Source organism: Dermochelys coriacea, chromosome 4 (genome assembly GCF_009764565.3).
Source record: "Dermochelys coriacea isolate rDerCor1 chromosome 4, rDerCor1.pri.v4, whole genome shotgun sequence".
In the NCBI taxonomy this organism is placed as follows: domain Eukaryota; kingdom Metazoa; phylum Chordata; order Testudines; family Dermochelyidae; genus Dermochelys; species Dermochelys coriacea.
The window spans coordinates 144,960,206-144,988,181 of NC_050071.1; the positions used below are offsets into that span (position 1 = coordinate 144,960,206).

A 27,976-nucleotide genomic window follows, 5' to 3' on the forward strand; every position below is an offset into this window, starting at 1 on the left:
ATCCCCTCCCTCCCCTGGCCCCTGCCCCGACCCCAATCCCCTCCCTCCCCCGGCCCCTGCCCAGACCCCAATCCTCTCCCCTGCCCCCTCTCCCCAATCCCCTCCCTCCCCTGGCCCCTGCCCCGACCCCAATCCTCTCTCCTGGCCCCTTGCCCCAATCCCCTCCCTCCCCTGGCCCCTGCCCTGACCCCAATCCCCTCCCTCCCCTGGCCCCTGCCTGACCCCAATCCCCTCCCTCCCCCGGCCCCTGCCCAGACCCCAATCCTCTCCCCTGCCCCCAATCCCCTCCCTCCCCTGGCCCCTGCCCCGACCCCAATCCCCTCCCTCCCCTGGCCCCTGCCCAGACCCCAATCCTCTCCCCTGCCCCCAATCCCCTCCCTCCCCTGGCCCCTGCCCCGACCCCAATCCTCTCTCCTGGCCCCTTGCCCCAATCCCCTCCCTCCCCTGGCCCCGCCCCTCTGGCCCCTCCCCATCTCACTCCTGGCCCCGCCCCCGGCTCTCGTTGCCTGGGTTGGCGCCCCGCCCCCTCCAGCCCTTCCCCTTCTGGGGGGGGCGGGCTGCCGGCGGGGGCGGGGCCGTGCGCGCTGCCCTCAGCTAAGATGGCGGCGGCTTCAGGCGCGGGGCGCTGAGGGCGGAAGCGCGGAGCGGCCGGGCCCAGCCGTGCGGGGATCGGGGCCGTCGGGCCGGGCCGGGGCCATGGCCTGTTACACGGCGAACTGGGACCCGCTGGGGGAGGAGGCGTTTTACCGGTCAGTGCCCCCCCCGATCCCCCTCCTCTGGGCCCCCCCGATCCCCCTCTCCGCACCCTCTTGGTTCCCCCTCTGCACCCCCCGATCCCCCCTTCTCTGGGTCCCCCCGATCCCCCTCCTCCAGGTCTCCCCTTCCACACCCCCTTGGTCCCCCCCTTTGAGACCCCCTGATCCCCCTCTGCACCCCCTTGGTCCCCCCGGATCCCCCTCCGCACCCCCCTGATCCCTCCCTCCTCTGGGCCCCCCGATCCCCGTCCTCTGGGCCCCCCTGCTCCCCGATCCCCCCCTCGCCCGCCCCCGTCTCCCCCACTGCCCCTGACCCCCCCCTCCTCTGGGCCCCATCGCCTGCCCCCCACTGCCTCCAATTCCCCTATTGCGCCAGGTCCCTTCCTTCATGCCCCCCGTTGCCTGCCCCTCCATTCCTCCGAACCCCCCCATCTCCCCAGACCTCTGCTCCGTCCCCCTGAGCTCCCCATTGCCCACTCTGGGCCCCAGGCCTCCCTGGGCCTCAGGGCCAGGCCTCCCCTTTTCTGCCCCCCATTGCCCACCCCCATCCTCTGGGTCTCCCCCATTGCTCCAGGCCCTCTCCTCCAGCCCCTGAATCCCCCCGTGCCCTAGGCCTCCCCTCCTGCCGCCCGAGCCCCCCATTGCCCCAGGCCTCCCATTGCTGTCTGAGCTTCACATCACCTGCGCCCCACAGGCTTCCCATTGCCCTAGGCCTGCCCTCGGAGCTCCACATCACCAGCCTCCCATTGCCCTAGGCTTTTCCTATTGCCTGCTCCCCCTCCCCCTGGTCTCCCCTTTCTGTTCCCAGAGCCCCCCCCATTGCCCCAGGCTTCTGCTTCCACCCCCAGAGCCCCTCTCTATCTTAGGGGGCCCCCTAACTCCCCCACCTTCCTTCTCCTGCTCCCTCCCCTTCTGGGTGCCCCATGCCGCTCTGCAAACACAGCTTGAGCCATCCCCTTGCCCACCCCATCTGTCCTCTGAAGTACCCCCAAAGTGCACCCTTGCCCAGCTTCCTTCCCTACAATGTGCCTCTTCCCTCTCAAACCCCAAAAGCTGTCCCACACCTTCGCCCAGCCCAGCTTTCTCTCCTAAAACTCTCCATCCTTTTAACACAAGCCTGCCAACCCCCTCTGCTCCCAGGCAGGGGAACAGGATCAGCGCTGTATAGATTTTTATCCCCTCCACCCCAAATTTCCTTTTGTGAGACCTTCCCAGCCACACCCTACCCTGCACTTCCGCCTTCCCCACATGGTCCTCAATTTTCCCCTAAACACCCTGCATTGCTGAGCTGGGAGCCCTGAAGGTGCTATTGCTGGTGCTGACCCTTTTCTGCAAGCAGTAGCCAGCGGTACCAGTCAGTGGTGGAGATACTGAAGTGGTTGGCCCACAGATCCAGTATGGCAATGCCTACGCCCCTAGGAGCGAGGCTGCACAGCAGTGGTTCTGCGTGTGTTTGTGTACCGCTCTCTCCATCTACAGTGACACCCACCACTTGGTTCCAGGTTTTCCCACCTTCTGTGGCAGCAGGGCCAGGAAATGTGTCCAGCACTTCAGACTAGTGCAGGGTTAATAAATGCCGCAAAAAGGAGAGGCATGTCCCTGTACACCCCCCACCCCCCAATCAGCCAGGATACCTTGGGTATTGTATTAGCTTTGCAAAGGTTTTTTTTCTGCTTTTAGCTTCAGGGAGACACTTGTGGGGTCAAAATAATGATCTATGTGGTGGTTTCTTGGGAATCTCTGCGAACTGTGGGGGAGGGATAGCTCAGTGGTTTGAGCATTAGCTTGTTAAACCCAGGGTTGTGAGTTCAATCCTTGAGGGGTCCATTTAGGGATTTGGGGCAAAAATTGGGGATTGGTCCTGCTTTGAGCAGGGGGTTGGACTAGATGATCTCCTGAGGTCCCTTCCAACCCTGATATTCTATGATTCTTCTATGAAATCTGTAGATTTTAAAACTTAAGGCCGGTAACCCTACCCTGTTGCAGTCAGAGGATTTTATAACTGTATGTACACAGGACTTATTTCACCACCAGTGAAATGCAGCCACCTCCGAGAGGGAACGTGACAGCTGATTAACAGCCCTGAGTAACACTACAGAGTAGCTCAGAGCCAGAAGTGAACACAACCCCATAGCCCAATGGCTCTCAAACTTTTTTTACTGGTGAACCCTTTCACATCGCAAGCCTCCGAGTGTGAGCGCCCCCCCCATTATAAATTAAAAACACTTTTTTATATGTTTAACACCATTATAAATGCTGGAGGCGAAGCAGGGTTTGGGATGGAAGTTGATAGTTCATGATCCCCCCATGTAATAACCTCGTGACCCCCTGAGGGGTCCAAACCCCCAGTTTGAGAACTCCTGCCATAGCCTGTTGAAACTGCAAAGAGAATTTAGGGAGGCCGAATGAAGTTACCCAGACTGGAATTTAATCATAACACTGGGTCTTAACCCTTTTACATCAGGTGTTGGATTTTCCTTGGATTATTTGTCTGCAGCTGATCAATAAGGTACTCTAATTATGGCAGGTTTCAGAGTAGCAGCCGTGTTAGTCTGTATTCGCAAAAAGAAAAGGAGGACTTGTGGCACCTTAGAGACTAACAAATTTATTTGAGCATAAGCTTTCGTGAGCTACAGCTCACTTCATCGGATGCAGTGAGCTGTAGCTCACGAAAGCTTATGCTCTAATAAATTTGTTAATCTCTAAGGTGCCACAAGTCCTCCTTTTCTTTTTGCTAATTATGGCAGTAACCACAGTTGTCAGCTGAGATAGAAAAGGAGGGAGAAGGTCTCCTGGCACTGAAATTGCAGGTTACTCCTAGAAGGAGCCAGGGAAGAGTTCCCAGCCACTGAACAGACTTGCATTATCAGACCAGGGTGCACCTTGTAGATCCCCTCCCTGAGATCCCCTCTGTCTCCTCACCCAAGCCCTGGAAGCTGTTTGCTTTTTGCTCGGGTGATAAGAAAGAGGTAAGAGAGGCCTGACTCAGACTGGGAAATACCATCCCTGACAGAGCAGCTGGTAAATAACGGATACCGAAAATATTCCAGGTAATGGTTTGAATCCTGAGTGTTGCGTGAACCCGCTGAGCTGGGCTGAAGGCAGGGTGCTGCTCTGTGGAACCCCATCTGTTTCTATTGTTAATTACCCTCCCGGCCTGTCATCCTGTGCCCTAGAGGTCAGTGGGGGACCCTGCGAGTGCCGGGGGCTGCTGGCATGGAGTTTATAGTAGGGTTGGGTCTTGCCGAAGGAATGGCTCTGGAGCTGACGGGGAAGGAAGAGTGAGTGATCACTCTTGGGTCCCTACATCTCTCGTTTGTTTGCTTTGCTGCAGGAAGTTTGAATTGTACAGCATGGTGTGGAACCTGAAGGAGGATCTGCGGGATTGCCTGGTGGCTGCTGCACCTTATGGGGGCCCCATTGGTACGGCCAAGACAAGCAACCTCTCCTAATGGAGAGAGGGTTGTGGTGTGTGTTGTGACACTTTTGGATGTTCTCATTTTCCAGAAGCTGCTAGCTCTGCTCCAGGCCAGGGTGGGGGCCCAGTTTGCAGCAGGTCCATTTAGATCCTGAGGTGCCAGTTTGCCTCCCTGACCACGTGTGTCCCTCTCCCCAGGGCAAATAGCTCCAGGACTAGAGCTTTAAAGCAGGATGCATTGATTTCAATCAAAGGGATCTAAATCACTGATTGTAATCATGGTTTAAATGAGTCAGCAGGAAACCTTCGTTTAAATCATCCATTTGAATCCTATTTTGCATTTGTACTTTCAAGTTATTTTCTTAAATAAATGTTGATTCTCATTGGTTGGTAACCATTTAAATATGTAGATTTCCAACTAAGTTTAGCTTTTACTCTAAACTTCATGCTTCTTTTTGCTAACCAAGAGGCGACACTGTATCTATATGCATTTAAATAAGCAATTACATTTATTCATATTCTTAATTTTAACATTTTTTATGATATTGGAAAATGATGAATGGTGCATTTCTTATTTACTAGAGGGTTAATTTTTTATTGTGATTTGGCTCAAGCTTGATTTGGATGGAAATTCAAATTCAATTAAAATGCACAAAACCAGCATTTAATTTTTATTTAATTAAGTTAAAAAATACCTTAAATGGGCTGGATACATAAGAAAAAAGTATCAAAGTTCATCAAAACATGTTTTGCATTTAAACGACATTTATTAAACAATAATAGGGATGGTGTCCATAGCATCTGTCTACCAGAAGCTAGCAATGGGTGATGGGATGAATCACTTGATGATTACCTGTTCTGTTCATTCTCCTTTGGGACACCTGCATTGATAACTGTTGGAAGACAGGATACTGGGCTAGATGGACCTTTGGTCTCACCCAATATGGCCGTTCTTATGTTCTTATTAAACAAAGGAAGTAAATATTATCTTAGTGAATTGAACTGCTTGTTTCTGGTTACCAACTCCTGTGGGATTTTAGAACTAGTAGATTTCATCCTCTCACACCTTGTTATCTTCATAGATTGGAAGAGGAAAACAAGCTTTCCTGATTTTTCAACATGCATTTGGTTTCTTCATTTTGAATGAACTAGTCACTGAACTGGACTAGTTGAATAAACTGAATTGAAGAAAGCATTCTCTGTACTTGCTGTCAAAAGCCGGTTTAGCACTTCAGCAAACACTGGTTCCCAGTGCTTAGCCAGTGACTATACCAGTTCCGTGCTTTGACTTTCTTAAAAATCTCAGCAGCAAACATACTACTTAATATTGTTTTTTGTATTTAATTTATTTTTATAGAGTGTAGTAAGTTTAGGCCTTGGTATAGGTTGTCAGTTTCAAATTTAAGATTAAATAGATTTAATTTTTAAAAATAACCTGCATTTAATTTCAGTAAAAAAAATTGATTTTTAATTTTTTTAAAGAAAATAATTGATTCCCCCCCCCCCCCCCCCCGCTTTAAAGTGACCCTCTGCTAGAGTCTCGGTAGGGAAGAGGTTATTCTATGCCAGCCTTTGTGCAGAGTGCATCTCAGCTAGACTTCTTACATCTTCCTCTGCAGCCAAACTCCACAGCACAGGGTCTAATGGGGAGAACCAGGAAGGAAAACTGAGCAAACTAGTGACACTGTCTGAGCGGAACTGAGGGGCCAGGAAGGATTATGTGAATTAGGTGTGTGAAATAGTGAGCTGCTCACCCATGATGCAGGGGAGGAGGCTGAGTCTTGTCCCGCTGCAGTCCTGGGGAGCACGGGGCCTTTTCACAGTCTCCTGAGAGCAGGGGGGTTTGGGTTTGGGTTCCCTGTTGTTGTTTCACAGCAGATTCTCTTGCAGCTTTGCTGAAGAATAACCTCAGGAAAGAGAAGTCACCCGGCTCCCGCCCGCTGCTGGAGATCTACTCAGCCTCGGGCGTTCCCTTGGCCAGTGTTCTGGTGAGTGCCTCGCTCGGTGTGGCCAGCTAGCGCCAACTCCCTGTGGGCCTGTCCTACTGGTAGCACCTGGATGCAAGCAATATCCTTTTAGCTCCACCATGTTCACTTTTATTTCCTTCCTGTGTGTCCCTCCGACGTGTCTTCAGGAGCTGGGACTGATTGGCTTGCGGTCTGGGGCGGGAAGTCTGGAGCACAGGGCTTTCTAGGCTGAACGAAAGCAGTGACGTATGTTGTGGTGTCCCGCCTCCAGCAGTGGGCAAGGCCTGGTGCTTCAGATGCCAGTCTTACAGTGGTGCATGGGAGACGGGGCTAGACACAGCCTGGCAGCAGTCAGGAGACGTCCTGAAGCAGGAGGATGGATTATCCAAATTCTAGCTATTTATTTCCACTGAAGCCCACAATGAACTCCATACTGAACAGACCTACAGGCAGGCTCGGACCCTGCCTCCAGGAGCTTGCAGCTGGGGTGGACTACGACTTATGAGATCTTCTCTTCCACTGCCTTCCTGTGAGGCCTTGGGCTGGTCATTTAGTGTCTCTGTGCCTCGCTTCCCCATCTGTCTGGTCTGTGTTGATTTTAATGCTCTGGGACAGGGGCTTTCTCTGACTGTGTGCACAGTGGGGCCCCAATCTCAACTCAGTTCTCAAATGGCTTCTGTAACAAGAAATGAATACCACAGCCTGGGGGAGCCAAAAATAGTGCCCAGGGTCTGAGTGTGAGCAGTGAGGGGGTAGTGGTACCAGCAGTGATGGAAGCGGTGAAGTGGGGATGTAATGGCCATGGGACGTTGATGTCCTGGAGGAGACTGACTAAGAGGCTGGGAAGGGAGGGACAGATCAGCAAGTCAGCAGCAGAAGGACAGCACTTGAAGCTGCACGGCGGGAAAATAGGGAGAAAAGGAGGGGGCCTGTGGGACCCCCTGGAGATGGGGATCAGCTGGAGGGAGAGGAGGAGAACCAGGGCAGGGTGGAGTCATGAAAGGCCAGGGACAGCCAGTTGCCAAGGAGGAGGGTATGATGGCTGGGGTTGGGGCAGCAGTGGCTGGAGGCCCACAGAGGTGGCTTGTGGCTCCAGCTCTGCTGTGCTGGCCTGGTGTGAATTCCAGCTTTCCTGTCACTGTATGAAAGTGACCCCTCCTGGCAGTGTGACTGATGTGCGGGGCATGGTTCTGTCCTTCCCCGCAGTGGAAGAGCGGCCAAGTGGTGCAGCTGGGTTGGACTGCCAGCGAGGACCTGCTCTGCATCCAGGAGGATGGCACTGTCCTCATCTACAACCTCTTCTGTGAATTCAAGCGACACTTCAGCATGGGCAACGTGAGTGCGGATGGCGCGGGCTGGGTGGCTTTGTTAGCAGAGGGAGGCTGGACTGGTATTTGGATCAAGAAAGTGAGAATCAGGACTCCTGAGTTCTGTTCTCTGCCCTAGAAGGGAGTTGGGGCTGGGAGCGGGGGTTCAGGAACCCCGGACTCCTGGGCTCTATTCCCATCTGTGGAAGAGATTGTAATCTTGTGGTTAGAGCATGGAGCTTTGAGCCAGGACTCCTGGGTTCTGTTTCATTATCTGCCATTACTTGCTGTATGACCTGGAACAAATTAGTTCCACTTGGGACTTCATTCTCCTTCATTCTCCCACGGGCTGGTGTGAGTCTGACTCGGTTGCTGTGTGTACTGAGCTTTAACTCCCAAAAGGTGCTAGAGGGGGCAGAGGGGCGGGTACTGTGTTCCGCTTGTCAACAAACTGGCACATTATACGCCTTTGATTCTGCGCTGTGGACGGTGAAGCTCCCAAATCCATCCTTCGCCTGGATCCGCACATGAGTCACTGTGTGGGCCCTGGGAGGGGGCAGGCAGGAAGCTGGGCACGGCTGTCACTAGGGTTGCGAACTGGCCTGAGGGACCCTGGAGGAGCTGTCAGCCGGTTAGGGCCCCGCTCATCTCGGAACATCCCTTTGAACAGAAGAGTGAGCTGTGTGTGATTTCAGGTTGGCTGGGATGGTGGGTGTCCCTTGGGCAGAGCTCCCACTGAGCCTTTCCTGAGGAGACAGGGTGGAGCTGGGCTCATGGTACGAGCTGGAAATACGATTGTGCAAATGGCATCTCTGCCATGCTTCTCGTGAGCCCTGCCAGTGCCAGGACACCAGGGTTCCTGCTGGTGCTGGGATCTCACCCGGGCGCTGTGCTCTCCCTGCCTCTTGCACCGTGACCTGCAGTACCATGGTTTAGCTGACAACCGCGGTGAAGAGGCTCACCCACCCCTAACAGGCTGGTCGGAGTGAGACCTAGCTAGCGGCAGTGCTGGCCATGGCTGTGACTTGGAGCTATGCGGTAGGGTGAGAAGGGGCTGCCCCAGTCCCTGATCCGGCTGTGTTGTAGTTCAGGGTCTCATTCTCTGGTCCCCTGCTAGCGATCCCATATTCTCCCTGGCGCTGAGCTCTCCCGCCTCCGTGGTGGTCCCTGGGCCATGCCTCTGTCTCTCTGTCTCGTGGCTCAGGAGGTCCTGCAGAACCACGTGCGGGAGGCAAAGGTTTTCCACACAGAGTACGGCACAGGTGTGGCCATTCTCACCGGAGCGCACCGCTTCTCCCTCACCACCAACATCGACAACCTCAAGTTGCGCAGGATGCCGGAGGTACCAGGTACGCTGCCCCCACCCCTGCCCTTTCCTTCGGGACTCAGCAAGGGGCCTGACCACCTGTGTCTGCCCTCTGGCAGGTTTGCAGAAGCTCCCCTCCTGCTGGGCCGTGCTGTCCCAGGACAGAGTGACCATCATCTTGTTAGCTGTTGGCCAGGACCTGTACCTCCTGGACAACACGTCCTGCTCCGTGGTGGTGAGTAAGCAACGGGGAAGCAATCACTGGTGGGAGGGGCCAGATCCAGAGCCCTGGAGACTGAAGGTCTCTACCTCCCCGCACAGCTGGTGCAGCTCCAGCGGTGCAGCACCCTCCCCAAGCTTGCCCTCCCCTTGTGTCCCTAGGGGTGGCCCTGCCGCTGCTCACACTCTCTGGGGCTCTGCCCTTTCACAAGCACTAGTGATGTGTTCGGGGCCAGTCCCTCCAGCCTGCACCCCGCTGAGCTGCCGCTCTGTCCATCTGTGCCTTCATCACCTCTGTCTTGTTCTCCCTGCTTTGTAGACTCCACCTGGAATCAGCCCCCATGCTGGCGCTTACGTGCAGATGGCAGTGTCCTTCAACTACTGCTACCTGGCCCTGTTCACCGACACTGGCTCTATCTGGATGGGGACGTCCTCCCTGAAGGTGGGTGATGCCCCTCAGGTGCTGCCTGTCTGTCACCTGCCGGCTGGGGGAGACTGTGGCTGCAGTCTGCTCTCCTGAGTCCCCCAGAGCCTGTGGTGCAAGCGGCTGGGTCTGAGACAGCCTCAGTAGTGCAGTGCTGGCTGGGGACTGCCCAGCTTCGGACTTGGGCCCAGCAGGCTTTGGGCTCTTGGCCAGGGCAGATGGAGCAGAGCCTTACCCTGGTCTCCGTGTGGACGTGGGGGCACAGACAGCACTGTGGTGCTAATGACCAGCTCAGTGTGGCACGTGCTGCCAGGGAGTTTCCTACAGCTGCCCCTGGCGGAAGACCCTGATGTCCCCTCTGAGCTGGGCTTGTGCCGTGTGGAGCAGAGCCTGCTCCCCTCTTATCCCGCAGCCATGCCTCCATGTAAACCGGATCTCTTCCCCGCAGGAGAAGCTGGGTGAATTCAGCTGCGATTTCCGAGCTCCGCCCCGACAGATGGTTTGGTAAGTGGGGCTCTTGTTTTGTTCTGGAATGGGGCATCTTCTGTGCCCCCTTCCTCCTCTGGGGTGCTGGCCCAGAGCAGTTACCTCGCCAGCGGCTGTGTGGCTCCAGGACTGTGCTGATGCTGCCATGGGCTGAGAGTGACTGCGGAGACTGGCTGGCTGGCGGGGAGGGTTTGGACCATCTGCGGAGCGGCAGGAACGGGCTTCAGCAGGCCGGGGAGTTTGGCTGAGAGGGGCTGTGGAGCTGGGCACAGCCGCACTCCAGTGTGTCCTAAGGGAACAGACATCTCGTTGCGACAGGTGCACGCGCCCACGGAGCAAGCAGCGGGCAGTGGTGGCGGTGTGGGATCGCCGGCTCCTGGTGGCTGGGAACTCCAAGGAGTGTATTCAGTATCCTTTGGAGCGGGGCAGCAGGGCAGATCCTGGGGTGTCGAGGCAGGAAGTGTTTGGGGGGCTGGGATCTGATGATTGAGAAGCACTTTGTGGCCTCAGGCCATTTCCCCAGGGGCTGCTGTTACGTTTTTGATGCTTTGCCATTTCCCTCCACCGCAGCGCCAGCCATCAGGATCCTTGTCCTGATCATCACGTTACTCACATTCCTCCTACCCCTGGATCTACCCTCTTGCCCCTCCCGGAACAGCCCCCCACCCCCGGTGCAGGGTTTAACTCCTCAGAGCTCCTAGATGGCATCACGTCCCCTTGGTCCCTGTTCAGCCCAGCTGGGTGAGACGGCAGAGGTGCCTTACTTGCCATCTTTGCTCGGGCATCAGCCACTCAGCTCCCCACTGCTCCCTCCCCTTTCTGAACGCTCCAGGCCTCGCTGTCTCTGCCAAGGACAGAACTGCCCTGCTAGGGATGGGCTGCTGCTCCCCCGTGTGATGTCTTTGCACAGACGCGCCAAATCCCATTGGCCCCTCTGCCACTGGCCCTCACTGCTAACTCCTATCTGGCCTGCCACTCTCTCGCTGGCTGGCATTGTGGGCTCCTCCCTTCCGCCATGCAGCTAGTCCCAGGGCAGCAGTTCACACTCCTCCAAGGCTGAATCTCTGCCATGGCTGCCCATGGTTCTAGCCTGACTCTCTCTCCCTCTCCTCCTTGGAAGTGACTCTGGCCCTTTGATTGGCCTTGGGTCAGGCTCTTAGTCGTCCCTGAACTGCAGTGCCTGTTCCGAGTCAGAGACGTGAGTCGCGGGACCCCCGGGGAGGAGCAGCCGGGCAGTCAGAGCGTGGGATTGCGATCCAGGAGACCTGGGTTTGTGCCTGCCTCTACCGCTGACTGGGGCTTGTCGGAACGTAGGAGCTGCCAGACGGGCTCAGCCCCAGGGCCTGATGCGCCCCCCACAACCCGCTGCCCTAGAGGAAGGTATAAGAACCCTGCCGTAGCCAATGGGGGTAATCGGGGGGGCCCCCACGAAAGTCTCCTCCTGCTCCCTAATAGGTGGAGATCGCTTGATCTCCTGTCCCAGCGTGTTCGCACTAGCGAGTACCACTCCGCAGGGACTCGGTCTCTGCCCTGGGCCTCCATTTGCCCCTCTCCCGAGCAGAGATGCCGCCCCAGCCTTGTGACGGGCTGTGGGGCAGGGCTGGCTCAGCGGGCTCCTGGAGGCATGCTGCGGAGCTGTGGATCCTTAGTGGAGAGCGTAGGTTTGTTCTGGACGAGGATTCCTACCTGGTGCCGGAGCTGGACGGGGTGCGGATCTTCTCTCGTACCACGCACGAGTTCCTGCACGAAATCCCCGGTGAGCCTGCGGGGGTGGGGATTCGTTTGCTGTTGGACGCGGATCTCTGAATTTCGAAACCCGATTGAGATCCAGGGAGGGAGGCAGCCTGAATGACACGGGGTCTGCTGGATGCTGGATTGAATGCCCTCCTTGTCCTTAGGCGGCCGCCAGCGCGGGCTCTGGAGGCGAGGGAGCTGATAACCTGGGGTAGAATGTCCAAAAATGCCTTTCTGCCTGACACCCCCACCCCCGTGCATGCAGCAACCCCTGTTTCTGGCTACTCTGGTCCTGGGCTTCTACGCAGCCCTGCCCACGCCCCTGAGTCCCAACCCCTCCGCCCGGCTATTCCAGGCCTGGTGCCCCTTCCCTTCCCTGCCCAGCCCCGCCCATGCCCCGAGTCCCAGCCCCTCCCCCCGGCTATTCCAGGCCTGGTGCCCCTGCCCCCCCCAGCCCAGCCCAGCCCAGCCCTGCCCGCGCCCCTCAGTCCCAACCCCTCCCCCCAGCTATTCCAGGCCTGGTGACCCTGCCCCCCCCTTCCCCGCCCCGCCCTGCCCACGCCCCTCAGTCCCAACCCCTCCCTCTCACTATTCCAGGCCTAGTGCCCCTTCTCCGCCCAGCCCTGGACTTGGTGGGTGGCCTTGGGCAAGTCACTTCCTTGGTCCATGCCTCAGTTTTCCCATCTGTGAAATGGGGCTATTGGTTCCCAGGTTCCTCCTTAGATCTGCGTGTGTGTGTGGGAAGGCCTGTGGAAGGTGCATGTGGGGGTGGCTCACCCCGGTCTGGGGCAGTGTATGAGGATGTTTCGTCCTTGTTTCAGAGGCCAGTGAGGAGATCTTTAAAATCGCTTCCATGGCGCCTGGGGCTCTCCTGCTGGAAGCACAGAGAGAGTATGAGGTAAGGGACGCTTCTGCGATGGCATCCTGCCATCTCCCAGCCCCGTCCCTGCCTTCCCCTTTGAAATCAGCTGGGGCAAAGGGACAACCAGTGACCCAACAGAGGAGCCAGGGAGTGTCACAGCAGCCAGTGGGTCCCACAGAAATCGCATCCAGAGCTATCCCAGCCCCTCCGTAGCCCAGTAACTTGCAGGGACCAATGGCCAAGCCAGAGGGGAGCCTGGCTCCAGATAGGGTGGTCCCTTCTCTTAGGGATCTCTCAGATACAGATAAATCTATAGATCATTAGTGGTTTGGTCTTAGCCAGCAACAATAAAATAGCAAGACAGGAGCCAGTCAAGCTTGATTGCCTTTATTAATAAAGTTGCCTTTGTTACTTAAGAATAGCACATACTAACAATGGAAATACAGTACCCAGTCCTTGCGGAACCAAACTTGCGCCGATGGCTGTGAGATCCCAGGCCTGCCTGGTTCGCCCAGTAACTCAGCGTTGCATTCTTTTACCAATAGGCTGGTGACAAGCCATAGCTGCCTTTCGTACACACATGGCAGTTGCACGTTCCCTTTGTCTGTCACGTGTTGCAAATTTCCAAGCATGTTGCACTATCTGGATGTCCCATGCTAATGGGGTCAGTGCATTGGTGGTTGTGATCAACAGGATATTATACTGAGCATCTAAACTTTCCACTCTCAGGAAAGGTTACACCCCTTATTGCAAACGATGCGGAAAGCTCGCTAGAGGTTGGCTCACTTAATAATAGACCTTTTCTTAGCCATTAAGCCAAAGGGCCAACAGCTGACATCCGTGAAGGGGCTGCGCAGAGACAGAGCAGCATGTCTCATACTCCTTGCTCCAGCCTCACTCCTGTCCACTCCTGCCCTGCTCCAAGGTGCTGGTGTTAATCGGCTGGGGCCGGGCTCGCTCTGCAGTCCCTGCAACTCCAGTCCGTGCAGACACCAAGGTGGTTCGAGTTCAGGGTGGGGGTGGGTGTTCTCGATGGAAGGCCTCTGTGGAATTCAGAGCCTGGGGGAGCCAGCTTTGTCCCCTGAGGATGGGATTTTAGACCAGTCTGTTGGCACAAATCTTGCTCTCCAGCTCTCAGCAGTGCCTGGTGATGTGCTTGAACTACTGCTTAACCAGTGTGGGGCTGAGGGGCCCAGCCCTTGTTCTGGAGTAGGTGGCACTGAGATGGCCTGGTGATGGCCAGACCCTGCTGCTTGGTGCAGGTCCCACAGTGTGAGGCACCAGATTGAGGGAGGCTGGAGAGCATGCTGGAACAGACTCTACTCAGTTAAACGTGGCTCTTGGGGGTGCTGAAAACCCAGCCCCCGCCCCCTTTTATTTTTAAACTAAACTCTGAAAATGACTCATTGAGCTGCATGGGGAGGTGGATTCCCAGCCTGACCCCACCGTGCCAGGGTCAGAAGCACCATGGCTCTTGAGTTCTGCCCAGGCTCAGGTACCCACTCCCAGCTCTTCCTAACCAGGCAGCGTCCCCAGCAGGGAATCCCTGTGTCTGCCAGCTCATCCCTGAGAGATCCCAGAGAAACAGTGCTGCCTCTGCCCTGCACCCAGTGCCTGACCCCCTGGAGCATGGCCTGGGTTTGCTGTGTGTTGCTGGGGCCGGGAGGGAACAGGAGGCCCCTGCGTTCCCGCCTTAGCAACCGGGCGCTTTGAGCCCTGGGCAGAGCATGAAGAACCTGCTCTGCAAACAGCCTGGAGGCAGAAGCGATGCAAGGGACAGGAGCCTGGTAGGGCTCCAGCCGCGCTGGCCCCTCTGCAAGCCCATGCTGGTCGTGGCTCCTCTCCCCATCGGGCGAAGGTTGCTGTCGCAGAGATGTCCCTGGCCTGACGCGAAGGGTTCTCTCGTCCCCACCCAGAAAGAGAGCCAGAAGGCGGACGAGTACCTGCGGGAGATCAAGGATCAGAATCTGCTCTCGGAGGCAGCGCGGCAGTGCATCGAGGCGGCTGGCTATGAGCATGAGCCGGAAACCCAGAAGTCTCTGCTCCGGGTAAGTGGGGAGGCAGGAGGTGGGAGGACCTGGGGTGAGGGCGTCTCATGGCCCGTTCCCTGAGCACCGGCATGTCTCCGTCCACAGGCCGCCTCGTTCGGAAAGTGCTTCCTCGACAAGTTCCCCCCGGAGAGCTTTGTGCGGACATGCCGGGACCTGCGTGTGCTGAATGCCATCCGGGACTATCAGATCGGCATCCCCCTGACCTTCGCCCAGTATCCTCCACTGGCTGAGGGGTGGCGCTGCCATGGATCAGGCTGGATCTGCTGGGGGAGGGAGTGGTGTCTGTAGCTTGCAGGGACAAGGGCCCAAAGGCCCCACCCCAGTGTAACTCCATGGAAATCAGCAGTTACACCACAGATGAGTTTGGCCCTGGGAATCAGGATTCCTGGGGTTCATTCCACTGCCTGTGCTGTGCAGGAGGTCAGACTAGGGGATCTGGGGACCCCTTCTGGCCTTTGCACTGTGAGAAGAACATGCAAGCTGAGGGGAGAGATGCTGTGACTGCCCAGGGGGTTGTTCCGCATGATGGGAGCCAGAGCTCGCCAGCACAGCTCAGCCCCCGCTGTTCCCTCTCCCTGCTGCTCCTTAACAGGTGCTGTAGATACAAACAGCTCACCATTGAAGTCCTGCTGGACAGGTAACTGCCCCCCTCCTGGCTGCACATGGGACCACTGCATCCCAAATATCCCCTCAGGCCAGGGCCAGGGTCACTTGTGTTACTGCATCTGAAGCCCCTGCTCTGACGTTCGGCTCAGACTGGCCCTGCCTGGTTACTCAGCCCCCTTCCTGTCCCCATCTGTCCATCCATCCAGGTGCCGGTGGCATTTGGGGCACAACCGTATCCAGCTTTGCTCTGAGCTCTGCTGGGCCAGGGCTGCTGCCACCTGGCCCACCTGCCCCATGACGGTCACTGTGCAGCTGTGACCTGCCTTTGCAGAGCTCCCTTTAAGGGACCATCCCCCCCACAGGCACTGATGTCCTGGGCTCTGTGTTGGCTGCCCATGCTGTCATCTCTGCTTGGCAGCTTGTGTCCCGTTGGTCTCCCTCCTCTCTGCACAGTCTCGTAGAAGTGCGGGGAGCGTTGCTGTCTGCAGCGTCCAGCAGCCAGGGGTCTCTTGACAAACCTCCACGACACGCACCAGCCTCTGCCAGTGTGGTGTGCGGCAGGCAGCCCCATCAGAGGACTGTAACTAGCTTCAGTCGCCCTGGCTCATTCCGGCCCTGTGCCTGCTGGAACTGGGAACAAGGGGCCCAGGTGCCATGGCATCCTGCTACGGTCACTTGCCACTGGGAAGAACCGGCCTTGTTCCACAGAGGCCATCGATCAGTCACTGAGTGGAGATGGCTGAGTGCCCTGCCGGCATGACTCTGGGCCGGGCACGTGCAGGTGGAAGCCTATGTCTCACTCACTCCCTGCTGGGCGCCACAGGCTGAATGGACGGGAGATGTCCCGGGCTGCTTTCTGCGGGGCCAGCTGGATGACCCCACCTGCTTTCCGGCAGGGGAAGGGGTCTGTGCGGCCCTGCGCATCACTGACAGCTGCTTAAAAATAAATAAAATTAAAATCTGCAAGCTCCCCCAGGTTACTGTTGGCATTTGACCCCCCACTTCCCTGGGCTCCCTCACTGCATTTACCCCCTTCCCGTTCACTCCCCTGGGCTTGCTTCCCTTCTCCCCGGCAGCGATCGCTCTTTTACCCGCCTCGCCAGGTCAGCTGCTGGGGGACCTTTCACCCCGAGCGTTACAGCTGGGTCCTCTTACAGGGGCACTGCCCTAAATATTTCTCCCTGTCCCCTATGGGGAAGTGGGAACTAGTGTCACCCCATCATGGCCCTTTACGTGCTGCCCTGGCCAATGCTTAGGGCGGTGCCTAGCAGAGGCGGGTGGGGCATGGCAGGGAAGGGCCTCTCTGGGGAGCTCCGAGGGCTCTGGGGAGCTCCGAGGGCTCTGGGGAGCTGCTGGCGCTCTCGTCTGGGGGCATTTGACGTTCCCTTTGCCTGTGTCTCAGGTTAGTTCTGCGAAGGCTGTACCCCCTCGCCATCAAAATCTGCGAGTACCTGCGCCTGTCGGAGTTCCAGGGCGTCAGCAGGATTCTGGCCCACTGGGCCTGCTACAAGGTAGGTGGGGAAGCCAGAGGGGGGCAGTTCTTGGAGTGCTCCCTCTGGGTGCCAAGAGCTGGGCCCAGACCTCCCCTCCCGCCCCTCCAGGTGCAGCAGAAGGACAAGTCTGATGAGGAGGTTGCACACGCCGTCAATCAGAAGCTGGGTGACACCCCTGGCATTTCGTACTCTGAGATCGCTGCCCGGGCATACGACTGTGGCCGGACGGAGCTGGCCATTAAGGTGGGTGGGGTGGGGCGGGAGCATGGCATTTGGCAGGGTGGCTGGTGATACCACCTGGCCCCGTGTGCCCCTGTTTAACTCTGCTCGCGGTGCTAGAGCAGAACGCGGGTACCTCTCCCGGCAGTGCCCACTTGCCCAGGGAACGGCCCTGCTGAAGAAATGGAGCCTGCTGGCCCAGCATCCCTACCAGCACGTGGGGCTGGGGTCTGGCTTCATGCTGACCCCAGAGGCCTGTGCACTGAATGGGCTTCTCTCTTGGGGGCAGTTGCTGGAGTACGAACCCAGGTCCGGGGAGCAGGTCCCACTGTTGCTGAAGATGAAAAAGAGCCAGCTGGCCCTGAACAAAGCCATTGAGAGCGGAGACACAGACCTAGGTACAGCCGTGCGAGGATGGGCTCCCTGCGGCTCCGGCGGCCAGGACACGCTAGAGCCTTTCTGCTCCACCAGGCCCAGGTCTCTGGTGTTTGAGCCATTCTGGGCTGGCTGCAGCGGCCTCTGGGGAATGATATTGGGTCTTGGGCCCATTCGCACCCCAAACCAAGTGGCCAAGAACTGAATGGGCCAGTGCCCCCCGCGACCTGCCCTGAGGAATCCCTGCTGGCACTCCCCCACCCAGACCAGCTCAGGGCCAGGCTGAGCTTTATAAGCTACAAATGATGATGCCTCACAGCCCCTGGGCAGAGGGGAAGCTTCTCCACTCCCACCCACCCCACCTCTCTGAGCTCAGCAAATCCTTTTCCCCACCCCCCAGCTTTTGCACCCCACATTCTGGGCCCTGCTGAGGGCTGGCTGGCTGAACCTCCCTTCGTTGCTGTATGTTGCTCAGCTGCCCTGGCCACGGGGGGCAGAGGTGTCTCTCTGCACCCGTTGCCCCTCTAACGCGGTGTCTCTGCCCCAGTTTACACCGTTGTGTTGCACCTGAAGAATGAACTGAATCGTGGCACTTTCTTCATGACTCTGCAGAAGCAGCCAGTTGCTCTGAGTCTCTACCGCCAGGTGAGAGGCTGTAAGCGGGTGGGGCTTGTGGGCATGTTAAGCTGCCAGGGCACTTACAGGGCTGTGCTGCCTGCTGTCGCCCTCCACTGGTGCTGTGAGAGAGGACCTGTGCTGTGCTGGGGCGGGGGGGCTGAGTGAGCAGGGCCTCCCGGGACCGTGTCTCTGTAACAAGCCCATTGACTCTCATGGGGCGAGGGGGTGTCGGCTGTAATCCTGTGTATCATGTCCCAGTTCTGCAAGCACCAGGAGCTGGAGACACTCAAGGACCTGTACAACCAGGACGACGATCACCAGGAGCTTGGGAACTTCCATGTCCACTCCAGCTATTCCAGTGAGAAGGTGGGTCTTCCCGGAGCTGGCGGGGCCTTGCGGAGTGGAGGAGGGGGCTGCCAGACTCCGCTGGTGTTTGCTGGAGGATCCACCCATCTGAGACAGGCTTGCTGGCCTCCGAGGAGGGTGGACGAACTGGTGCAGAGGAATAAAGATGTGCTGAGATGGGAGATGCCTCTGTGGCGCCGGCCTCCCTGTGGTGCAGGGGAGGACTCGGGGCCCGACACTAAGGGGGCGCCGGCCTCCCTGTGGTGCAGGTCTAGGGGGAGGGGGGAGAAGGCTGCTCATGTGAGGAAACAAAAGGATCAGTGGGAAGATTGGAAAGTGCTTTCTCCTTAACCCCAGCCTTGGGGTGCCGGGACAGGAGTTGGGTGGCTCCTGATGTGCGATGTGGAGTTCTCCTTCCCCTGAGCCTGGACAGGCTCAGCCTGGGCTGGCCCCAGCCCTTCGGGGCAGGCACAGCTGAATTGCCTACTGGGCAAGGGTATGCCCTGCCTGGCACAGAGCCCGAGCGCTCAGCCTATGGGCTCCCTGCGCAGGGTGCACGTCCCTCCTCTCCCGTTCCCTGGGAAGACCCTAGTTTGCTGAGGAGGGGTGCACAAGAGCAGCCTTGCCCTTCTCTTCCCATGGTGCAGGCTGCACAAAGACAGGGGGACTTGGGGAGGGAACTGGGCTGGGTGGGCGAATCCCTCGGGACTGGGGTTCTGTCGGGTTGGTCGGTGCCTCTGCAGCAATCTCTGCCTGTTGCTTTGAGCACAGTGAAGTCTCCATGATGCACGAGGGGTGGGTGTAACTGCCTGCCCACTCCCCAAGTCTGTTCAGTCTCCTAGCTGGTGGCGTTTGCCAGGAGGTTGGGGCCACTGGGGGTGAGTTTCCCTTGTCTGGGCTCCCAGGAGTTCCCAAACTTGTCTGGCTCCGCTGGGGAGGCTGGAAGGAGAATTAGCTGCCCAGGGATACTGGACAATAAGGAGCTTTTTGACCGTTGAATGAATAGCAGGAAGATCTCAGGTCCCAGAGCCCAGGCTACAGCTCCCACCCCATTGGTAGGTGGAACCGTGCCTGGGGAGCCAGCTGCCAGCCCTGTTCCTGTCTCATGGGAGGTGGGCGAGTACTGCAGAGTTGGGACCGTCTCTTGACCGTTTGTCACAAGTCCTGACCCACAGGCACCTCCACCTAGAAATGCTGGCTGGCTCACATGGCCGCCCCACCTAGTGATGGTAGGGAGGCTGTGACGAGCCTGGGGGTTGCTGTGTCCCTTCCAGCGGATCGAGGGGCGTGTAGCAGCGCTGCAGAATGCAGTGGACGAGTACTACAAGGCCAAGAACGAGTTTGCTGCCAAGGTGAGCATGGCTGGGGGCGTGGGGCCAGCTGGTGCTGCCTCTGGCCAGGCCTGGCTGCAGAGGGCCTTCCTGCTGTAGTTAGGGGCTTGGGGCTCGGCTGGGAGCAGTGCTTGGCACTGCCAGGTGGGGACCCGGGCAGCAGGGGCTCAGGAGGCAGTGTGCTCTGCTGAGGGGGTCCTGGAATAGGGCGGGGGGAGGAACTCCCCTTGGTGCTGGGCTGTGTAAATCCCCTTGGGAGCCCTTCATGTCTCTGGGGATGCCCTGGGGTGGTAATCGCCAGGGGCGGGGTAGCCTGGCTCCTGGAGAGAGACGCCCCCAGGGAGAGGCCCAGCCCCTCTGAGGAGCCCAGCCCTGGTGTCTGCTTCCCAGGCCACAGAGGATCAGATCAAACTGTTGCGGATGCAGCGTCGCCTGCAGGACGACCTGGACAAACCCTACGTAGATTACTCCCTGCATGACACCGTCTACGGCCTCATCTTGGACGGCAACCACAAGCGGGCGGAGCAGCTGTACCGCGACTTCCGAATCCCCGACAAGAGGTCAGTGCGGGGGGAGCGGGCGGGCGCTGCTCCCAGGAGGCCTTCTGGCACCAGATGAGCCATTCCAAGTACACGCAACTCATCCGGAAAGCCCCTGGTCAGAGGCTGGGGCAGGAATCTGTGCTAGGGCAGGGTGCCGTGGGAGAGCGTGTACCTGTGATGAGCTTCCACTGCTGCTCTCTCACCCGGCTTGGGGAGCAGCACTTCTCCGTCCTCTGGCCCCTGCAGCCCTTGGTGCCCTAGCCAGCCCAGGGGAGTAAATACCAGGTGGGTGGGGGGGAGGGTTTGTTGGGCAATTGGACCTATCATTATTTATCTGTACTGCCACAGTGCCCAGGGGCCTAGTCATAGGCCAGGACCCTGTTGTGCTAGGCGCTGCACAAACACAGCACAAAAAGACAGTCCGTTGGGGCTTACAACCGAAGAGGAAGATGACAGGCGGCTACAGACTGAGGGTGCGGGTACAGGGGAACAATGAAACCCTGTTGGTCAGCATGAGAGGCATCCATTTGCGTAGGGCGCAGAGCTGCCTAGATGGGATGACGGGCTGGATGCACGCAGAGCCCTAGGCTGTCTGTCCCATTGTCGCCCTCTGTTGTTGGGGTCTTTCTCCCCTCGCTCCTGAATGTCAGCTTTGGGTGTGGCAGCTGCCCAGCATTGCTGGCAAGGCAGGGTGGGGTTTGCTTTGAGGAGATATGGGGCTGGGCTGGTGATTGATGTACTGCCAGCCCCTTGGGAATTGGACCCAGCAGTCCTCGGAGGCTGGGTGTTGGGGTTAAACTAGTTGATCTGATTGCCCCAGTAAGAGCCGCGAGGTGTCTGCTCCCCAGGTTCTGGTGGCTGAAGATCGGCGCCCTGGCCGAGCGGGAGGACTGGGAGGAGATGGAGAAGTTTTCCAAGAGTAAGAAGTCGCCCATTGGGTACCTGGTAAGAGATTCTCTTCACCATAAGGGACCCCCTGGTTGGGAGTGTCCTGCCCCGGCTCACTCCCAGCTGTCTGCCTTTAGAATGGGTCCCACAGACAGAGAGCCAGGCCTTTGGTCTCCCCCAGCTGAGTACTGAGCTCAGGCTGGCAGAGAATGCAGGCCTAGGGATGCAGCCCCCTCTGGCCAGCTCAGATGCGGCACTGGCAGATCCCTGAGGGGGGCTCGGGTCGACCCTGGAAGCTCACCTGTCCTCCAGCTCCCAGTAGAATTCCACCAGTCCAGGGGCTGGGAGCATGGGGTTCCAAGCACAGGCACTGGGGCACTAAAGAACACCCCAAAGCCAATGGCAGAAGTAGATGCAGCAGGTGGGGTGAGGCCAGGCTTGAGATAAACAAGGTTGGGGTCAGCAAACAAGAAGAGCAGCCCCATGAGCCGAGCCTGCTGCCTTCACTGATTCCGGTCTCCCTTGTTCTCTATACCAGCCCTTTGTCGAAATCTGCATGAAACATCACAACCGCCACGAGGCCAAGAAGTACACTGCCCGTGTGACCCCGGAACAGAGGGTCAAGGCCCACATCCTGGTGGGGTATGTCTGCTGGAGAGTTAACGGGGAGCAGCCCCTGGCTAAGGCAGAGCACTGAGTGCTCCAGCTCCCCAGGAGAGCCTGCATGGGTGGTGTGTCTGAGCGTGGGGGTGGGAGGGGTTAGAATCATAGAATCATAGAATCATAGAATATCAGGGTTGGAAGGGACCCCAGAAGGTCATCTAGTCCAACCCCCTGCTCAAAGCAGGACCAAGTCCCAGTTAAATCATCCCAGCTAGGGCTTTGTCAAGCCTGACCTTAAAAACCTCTAAGGAAGGAGATTCTACCACCTCCCTAGGTAACGCATTCCAGTGTTTCACCACCCTCTTAGTGAAAAAGTTTTTCCTAATATCCAATCTAAACCTCCCCCATTGCAACTTGAGACCATTACTCCTCGTTCTGTCATCTGCTACCATTGAGAACAGTCTAGAGCCATCCTCTTTGAAACCCCCTTTCAGGTAGTTGAAAGCAGCTATCAAATCCCCCCTCATTCTTCTCTTCTGCAGACTAAACAATCCCAGCTCCCTCAGCCTCTCCTCATAAGTCATGTGCTCTAGACCCCTAATCATTTTCGTTGCCCTTCGTTGTACTCTTTCCAATTTATCCACATCCTTCCTGTAGTGTGGGGCCCAAAACTGGACACAGTACTCCAGATGAGGCCTCACCAGTGTCGAATAGAGGGGAACGATCACGTCCCTCGATCTGCTCGCTATGCCCCTACTTATACAACCCAAAATGCCATTGGCCTTCTTGGCAACAAGGGCACACTGCTGACTCATATCCAGCTTCTCGTCCACTGTCACCCCTAGGTCCTTTTCCGCAGAACTGCTGCCGAGCCATTCGGTCCCTAGTCTGTAGCGGTGCATTGGATTCTTCCATCCTAAGTGCAGGACCCTGCATTTATCCTTATTGAACCTCATTAGATTTCTTTTGGCCCAATCCTCCAATTTGTCTAGGTCCTTCTGTATCCTATCCCTCCCCTCCAGCGTATCTACCACTCCTCCCAGTTTGGTATCATCCGCAAATTTGCTGAGAGTGCAATCCACACCATCCTCCAGATCATTTATGAAGATATTGAACAAAACGGGCCCCAGGACCGACCCCTGGGGCACTCCACTTGACACCGGCTGCCAACTAGACATGGAGCCATTGATCACTACCCGTTGAGCCCGACAATCTAGCCAGCTTTCTACCCACCTTATAGTGCATTCATCCAGCCCATACTTCCTTAACTTGCTGACAAGAATGCTGTGGGAGACCGTGTCAAAAGCTTTGCTAAAGTCAAGAAACAATACATCCACTGCTTTCCCTTCATCCACAGAACCAGTAATCTCATCATAAAAGGCGATTAGATTAGTCAGGCATGACCTTCCCTTGGTGAATCCATGCTGACTGTTCCTGATCACTTTCCTCTCCTCTAAGTGCTTCAGGATTGATTCTTTGAGGACCTGCTCCATGATTTGTCCAGGGACTGAGGTGAGGCTGACCGGCCTGTAGTTCCCAGGATCCTCCTTCTTCCCTTTTTTAAAGATGGGCACTACATTAGCCTTTTTCCAGTCATCCGGGACTTCCCCCGTTCGCCACGAGTTTTCAAAGATAATGGCCAAGGGCTCTGCAATCACAGCCGCCAATTCCTTCAGCACTCTCGGATGCAATTCGTCCGGCCCCATGGACTTGTGCACGTCCAGCTTTTCTAAATAGTCCCTAACCACCTCTATCTCTACAGAGGGCTGGCCATCTCTTCCCCATTTTGTGTTGCCCAGCACAGCAGTCTGGGAGCTGACCTTGTTAGTGAAAACAGAGGCAAAAAAAGCATTGAGTACATTAGCTTTTTCCACATCCTCTGTCACTAGCTTGCCTCCCTCATTCAGTAAGGGGCCCACACTTTCCTTGGCTTTCTTCTTGTTGCCAACATACCTGAAGAAACCCTTCTTGTTACTCTTGACATCTCTTGCTAGCTGCAGCTCCAGGTGCGATTTGGCCCTCCTGATATCTTTCCTACATGCCCGAGCAATATTTTTATACTCTTCCCTGGTCATATGTCCAACCTTCCACTTCTTGTAAGCTTCTTTTTTATGTTTAAGATCCGCTAGGATTTCACCATTAAGCCAAGCTGGTCGCCTGCCATATTTACTATTCTTTCGACTCATCGGGATGGTTTGTCCCTGTAACCTCAACAGGGATTCCTTGAAATACAGCCAGCTCTCCTGGACTCCCTTCCCTTTCATGTTAGTCCCCCAGGGGATCCTGGCCATCTGTTCCCTGAGGGAGTCAAAGTCTGCTTTCCTGAAGTCCAGGGTCCGTATCCTGCTGCTTACCTTTCTTCCCTGCGTCAGGATCCTGAACTCAACCAACTCATGGTCACTGCCTCCCAGATTCCCATCCACTTTTGCTTCCCCCACTAATTCTACCCGGTTTGTGAGCAGCAGGTCAAGAAAAGCGCTCCCCCTAGTTGGCTCCCCTAGCACTTGCACCAGGAAATTGTCCCCTACGCTTTCCAAAAACTTCCTGGATTGTCTATGCACCGCTGTATTGCTCTCCCAGCAGATATCAGGAAAATTAAAGTCACCCATGAGAATCAGGGCATGCGATCTAGTAGCTTCCGTGAGTTGCCGGAAGAAAGCCTCATCCACCTCATCCCCCTGGTCCGGTGGTCTATAGCAGACTCCCACCATGACATCACTCTTGTTGCACACACTTCTAAACTTAATCCAGAGACACTCAGGTTTTTCCACAGTTTCGTACCGGAGCTCTGAGCAGTCATACTGCTCCCTTACATACAGTGCTACTCCCCCACCTTTTCTGCCCTGCCTGTCCTTCCTGAACAGTTTATAACCATCCATGACTGTACTCCAGTCATGTGAGTTATCCCACCAAGTCTCTGTTATTCCAATCACGTCATAATTCCTTGACATCACCAGGACCTCCAGTTCTCCCTGCTTGTTTCCAAGGCTTTGTGCATTTGTATATAAGCACTTGAGATAACCTGTTGATCGCCCCTCATTCCCAGTATGAGGCAGGAGCCCTCCCCTCACAGACATTCCTGCCTGTGCTTCCTCCCGGTATCCCGCTTTCCCACTTACCTCAGGGCTTTGGTCTCCTTCCCCCGGTGAACCTAGTTTAAAGCCCTCCTCACTAGGTTAGCCAGCCTGCTGGCAAAGATGTTCTTCCCTCTCTTCGTAAGATGGAGCCCGTCTCTGCCCAGCACTCCTCCTTCATGGAACACCATCCCATGGTCAAAGAATCCAAAGCCTTCTCTCCGACACCACCTGCGTAGCCATTCGTTGACCTCCACGATTCGACGGTCCCTACCCAGGCCTTTTCCTTCCACGGGGAGGATGGACGAGAACACCACTTGCGCCTCCAACTCCTTTATCCTTCTTCCCAGAGCCACATAGTCCGCAGTGATCCGCTCAAGGTCATTCTTGGCAGTATCATTGGTGCCCACGTGGAGAAGCAGGAAGGGGTAGCGATCCGAGGGCTTGATGAGTCTCGGCAGTCTCTCCGTCACATCACGAATCTTAGCCCCTGGCAAGCAGCAGACTTCTCGGTTTTTCCCGGTCAGGGCGGCAGATAGATGACTCAGTCCCCCGGAGGAGAGAGTCCCCGACCACCACCACCCGCCTTCTCCTCTTGGGAGTGGTGGTCGTGGAACCTCCAACCTCAGGACATCGCATCTCATGCCTCCCAACCAGCGGAGTCTCCTTCTGCTTTCTCCCCCCAGACATATCATCTGGTCCACTCTCCGCATTGGTACCTGTGGAGAGAACATGAAAGCGGTTAGTTACCTGTGTCTGTGTTACTGGAACCCGGACATTCCGCTTTCCTCTTCTGGAGGTCACATGTTGCCAAGCTTCTTCACTGGCCTCTTGGCTCCTCTGTGTAACCTGCTCTACATCTTTAGAGCTTTGTGCCCCTAGAAGGCTATCCTGAGTTTGGTCCAGAAAATCCTCAGTCTCTCGTATACAACGCAGGGTCGTTACCTGTTGCTCCAGACCTTCAATCTTCTCTTCCAATATGGAGACCAGCTTGCACTTTGTACAGACAAAGTCGCTTCTGTCCTGTGGAAGAAAGACAAACATGGCACATCCAGTGCAGGTCACAACAGCTGAATTCCCCCCTTCCATATCACCTACCTACTACGGAGCTTCCTCAGAGACGTTGGCAAGATGTAAGCCTCACTGGGCTCACTCCAGGCGAACTCCCAGGCAAACTCCTGCTGTGAGCTGCTCTGCTGTCCCCGCTGCTCCGCTGCTCCGCTGCCGCTCAGCTGGTTCGCGAGGCTCCGGCTATTTTTAAACAGCCAGGCTTCCCTGACGCAAACACACAGACACCCTAATGCCCGCCCCCTGCAGGCTAGCAGCCAATCAGACACTCACTCAGGCTCCCTCCCAGCAAACACACGCTCGGATACTTCCTCAGCAAGCAAACACACACACTCGGATACTTACCAGTCCCAGGCAAACTCCTGCTGTGAGCTGCTCTGCTGTCCCCGCTGCTCCGCTGGTTCGCTCCGCTGGTTGGCTGGGTTCTGAGTGTAGGGTAGGTTGCAGATGCCACCTGGGATGCATGGGCGTTTCCTGTTTGGCCCCTGTCCCTTCCTGTTCTGTCAAATGCCACGACTCCTCTCAGGGAAGGGGGCGTTGGTCTCCGCAGGGAAGGAGCTCCTTTCGATGTGCTGGCGTCTGGCTCTGTACTGTGACTTGCACCTCATCCTGTGGTTCAGAGAGAGAGGAGATCGCACCCCAGGGTGGGAGGAGTGTCACAGTGAGATGGGGAGCAGGTGGGCAGTTAAGCCAGGGTGCCAGGGTTTTGTGAGCAGGAAAAAAAAACCACCCCTTGAGGAGGAAGTGGGGCTGACCTCTCTCTTGCACTTGGGGCACCGAGGTCTGAGTGTGGTCAGTGTGTATCAGATCCTGGGCTGCCATGATTATTGCAGGGCCCTAGGCCCGGAGCTAACGGAGACTCAATGAGCTATTAACTCCATGGCTGAATCATTCTGGTTCTGTGCACTAACGGGCAGTGGTGCACATCTGCTCATCTTCCCCCCCACGCTGTCCTGTGCATTTCAAGGAACCATCCTGACGCTGTCTGCACGCAGCCAGGTGTGGCGTGTGCCTGCCTGCAAGGAATGAGTTTCCTCTCCCTGAGCGCTCAGGCTTCTGTGTGTGCTGCATGTGGCTGTCTGTGTCCCTGTTGGATGGTGCATGCTCACAGCAGCATGCATCTTGGCAGGGGTGGGGGTGTGCACATCCCTGTGGCAGTGTGTGCCCTAAAGGGGGGGTTTGGCCAAACATCCCTGAACCAGCTGTGAGCTCGCCAAATAAGGCAGGGTGGTGTTGGTGGGTGAAATGGGGTGGTCCCACAGCAGAGGTAACCAGGGGGAGACAAAACCGACCTCTCTGACTGCCCCTGCATGACGCTGACTCTCCCATCATTTACTGGCAGAGAGTTGGACCAAGCTGCTGATGCTGCCATCGAGCACAAGAATGAGAATGAGATGAACTTTGTCCTGTCCAAGTGCACCGCGGCCACCAACTCTTCCGTCGGGGAGAAGATCAACCGCGCCAAAGCACAGATCCTGAAAAAATAACCCCTCCCTGTGGCCGGATCCTCGTAGCCTGCTGGGAGCCGGCCTTCTGGATATTTCCGGGGTGGGTAGGGGACACAGTCTTGGTGCTGATGTTATAAGAACAAGAGGCATGGAGCTTCTCACACATGCAGGTCCAGCCCAGGCGCCCGCCAGCATGACCTGGGGCCCTGTATTGGGGAATCTTAGGTGGCAGCGATCCCTGTACCTGGGGTGGGGTGGACTCCGGCCCCCTGGAGTTCAGGGTGCTTGGCTGGAGGCGGGAGCAGAAGGCATGTGCCGTGTTACTGTGCAGCTGGCCCCCCTGCTCACATGAGTGATGACCTATCCTGATCAGCCCCCTCAAGGAAGCTTTATCCCTGCCCTGTGCAGGTGCATGTACCATCTTCCTCCCCGAGCCAGCCCCTCTCTTCCCCCCTGGTCTCCCCAGCAGTTCTGCTTCTCGCTCTGCCGGCATCACCCTCCTCCCTGCAGCAGCTCCTCTGAGCACAGAAGTTGGTGAAGGAGCCACTGGTCAGGTTGCAGTGGGGGCTCGGGAAGGAGCAGCTGCCACTCCAGCATAGCCCCAGTTCCAGCAGGCACAGCCTCCCCCATCCTGGGGGTGGGGGGAGAGCGGGTGAGCAAGGGAGGGGTTGTGGTGCCCAGCAGGGCTGTTAGGGGCAGTAAAGTCTGAAGCTTAGTGACATTAGAATAGTGAAGCTCTGGTGCCTGGATTTGTGGGGGGAGGGGGAAGGATGGCCTGTCCCAGTGTAACCTTCACTAGGGTAAATAAATGGCTGAGACCCCCCCGTGCACACGCTG

The 27,976-nt window shown here is 56.9% G+C and overlaps 1 protein-coding gene across 1 annotated transcript; it reads left to right on the forward strand.

The window, feature by feature from the left end:
* The first annotated feature begins 574 nt into the window (after nt 1–574).
* VPS16 (VPS16 core subunit of CORVET and HOPS complexes) lies at nt 575–27,962 on the forward strand. The gene is made up of 24 exons (XM_038400101.2): nt 575–749; nt 4,090–4,178; nt 6,064–6,161; nt 7,347–7,475; nt 8,652–8,796; nt 8,873–8,988; nt 9,292–9,414; nt 9,845–9,900; nt 10,201–10,290; nt 11,544–11,638; nt 12,438–12,514; nt 14,395–14,526; nt 14,614–14,741; nt 15,131–15,166; nt 16,538–16,646; nt 16,737–16,871; nt 17,137–17,245; nt 17,770–17,867; nt 18,099–18,206; nt 19,460–19,537; nt 19,907–20,076; nt 20,907–21,003; nt 21,485–21,588; nt 27,034–27,962. The coding sequence occupies exons 1-24, from the start codon at nt 697–699 to the stop codon at nt 27,176–27,178; spliced, it is 2,520 nt and encodes an 839-aa protein (XP_038256029.1). The 5' UTR covers nt 575–696; the 3' UTR covers nt 27,179–27,962.
* Nucleotides 27,963–27,976: the final 14 nt, after the last annotated feature.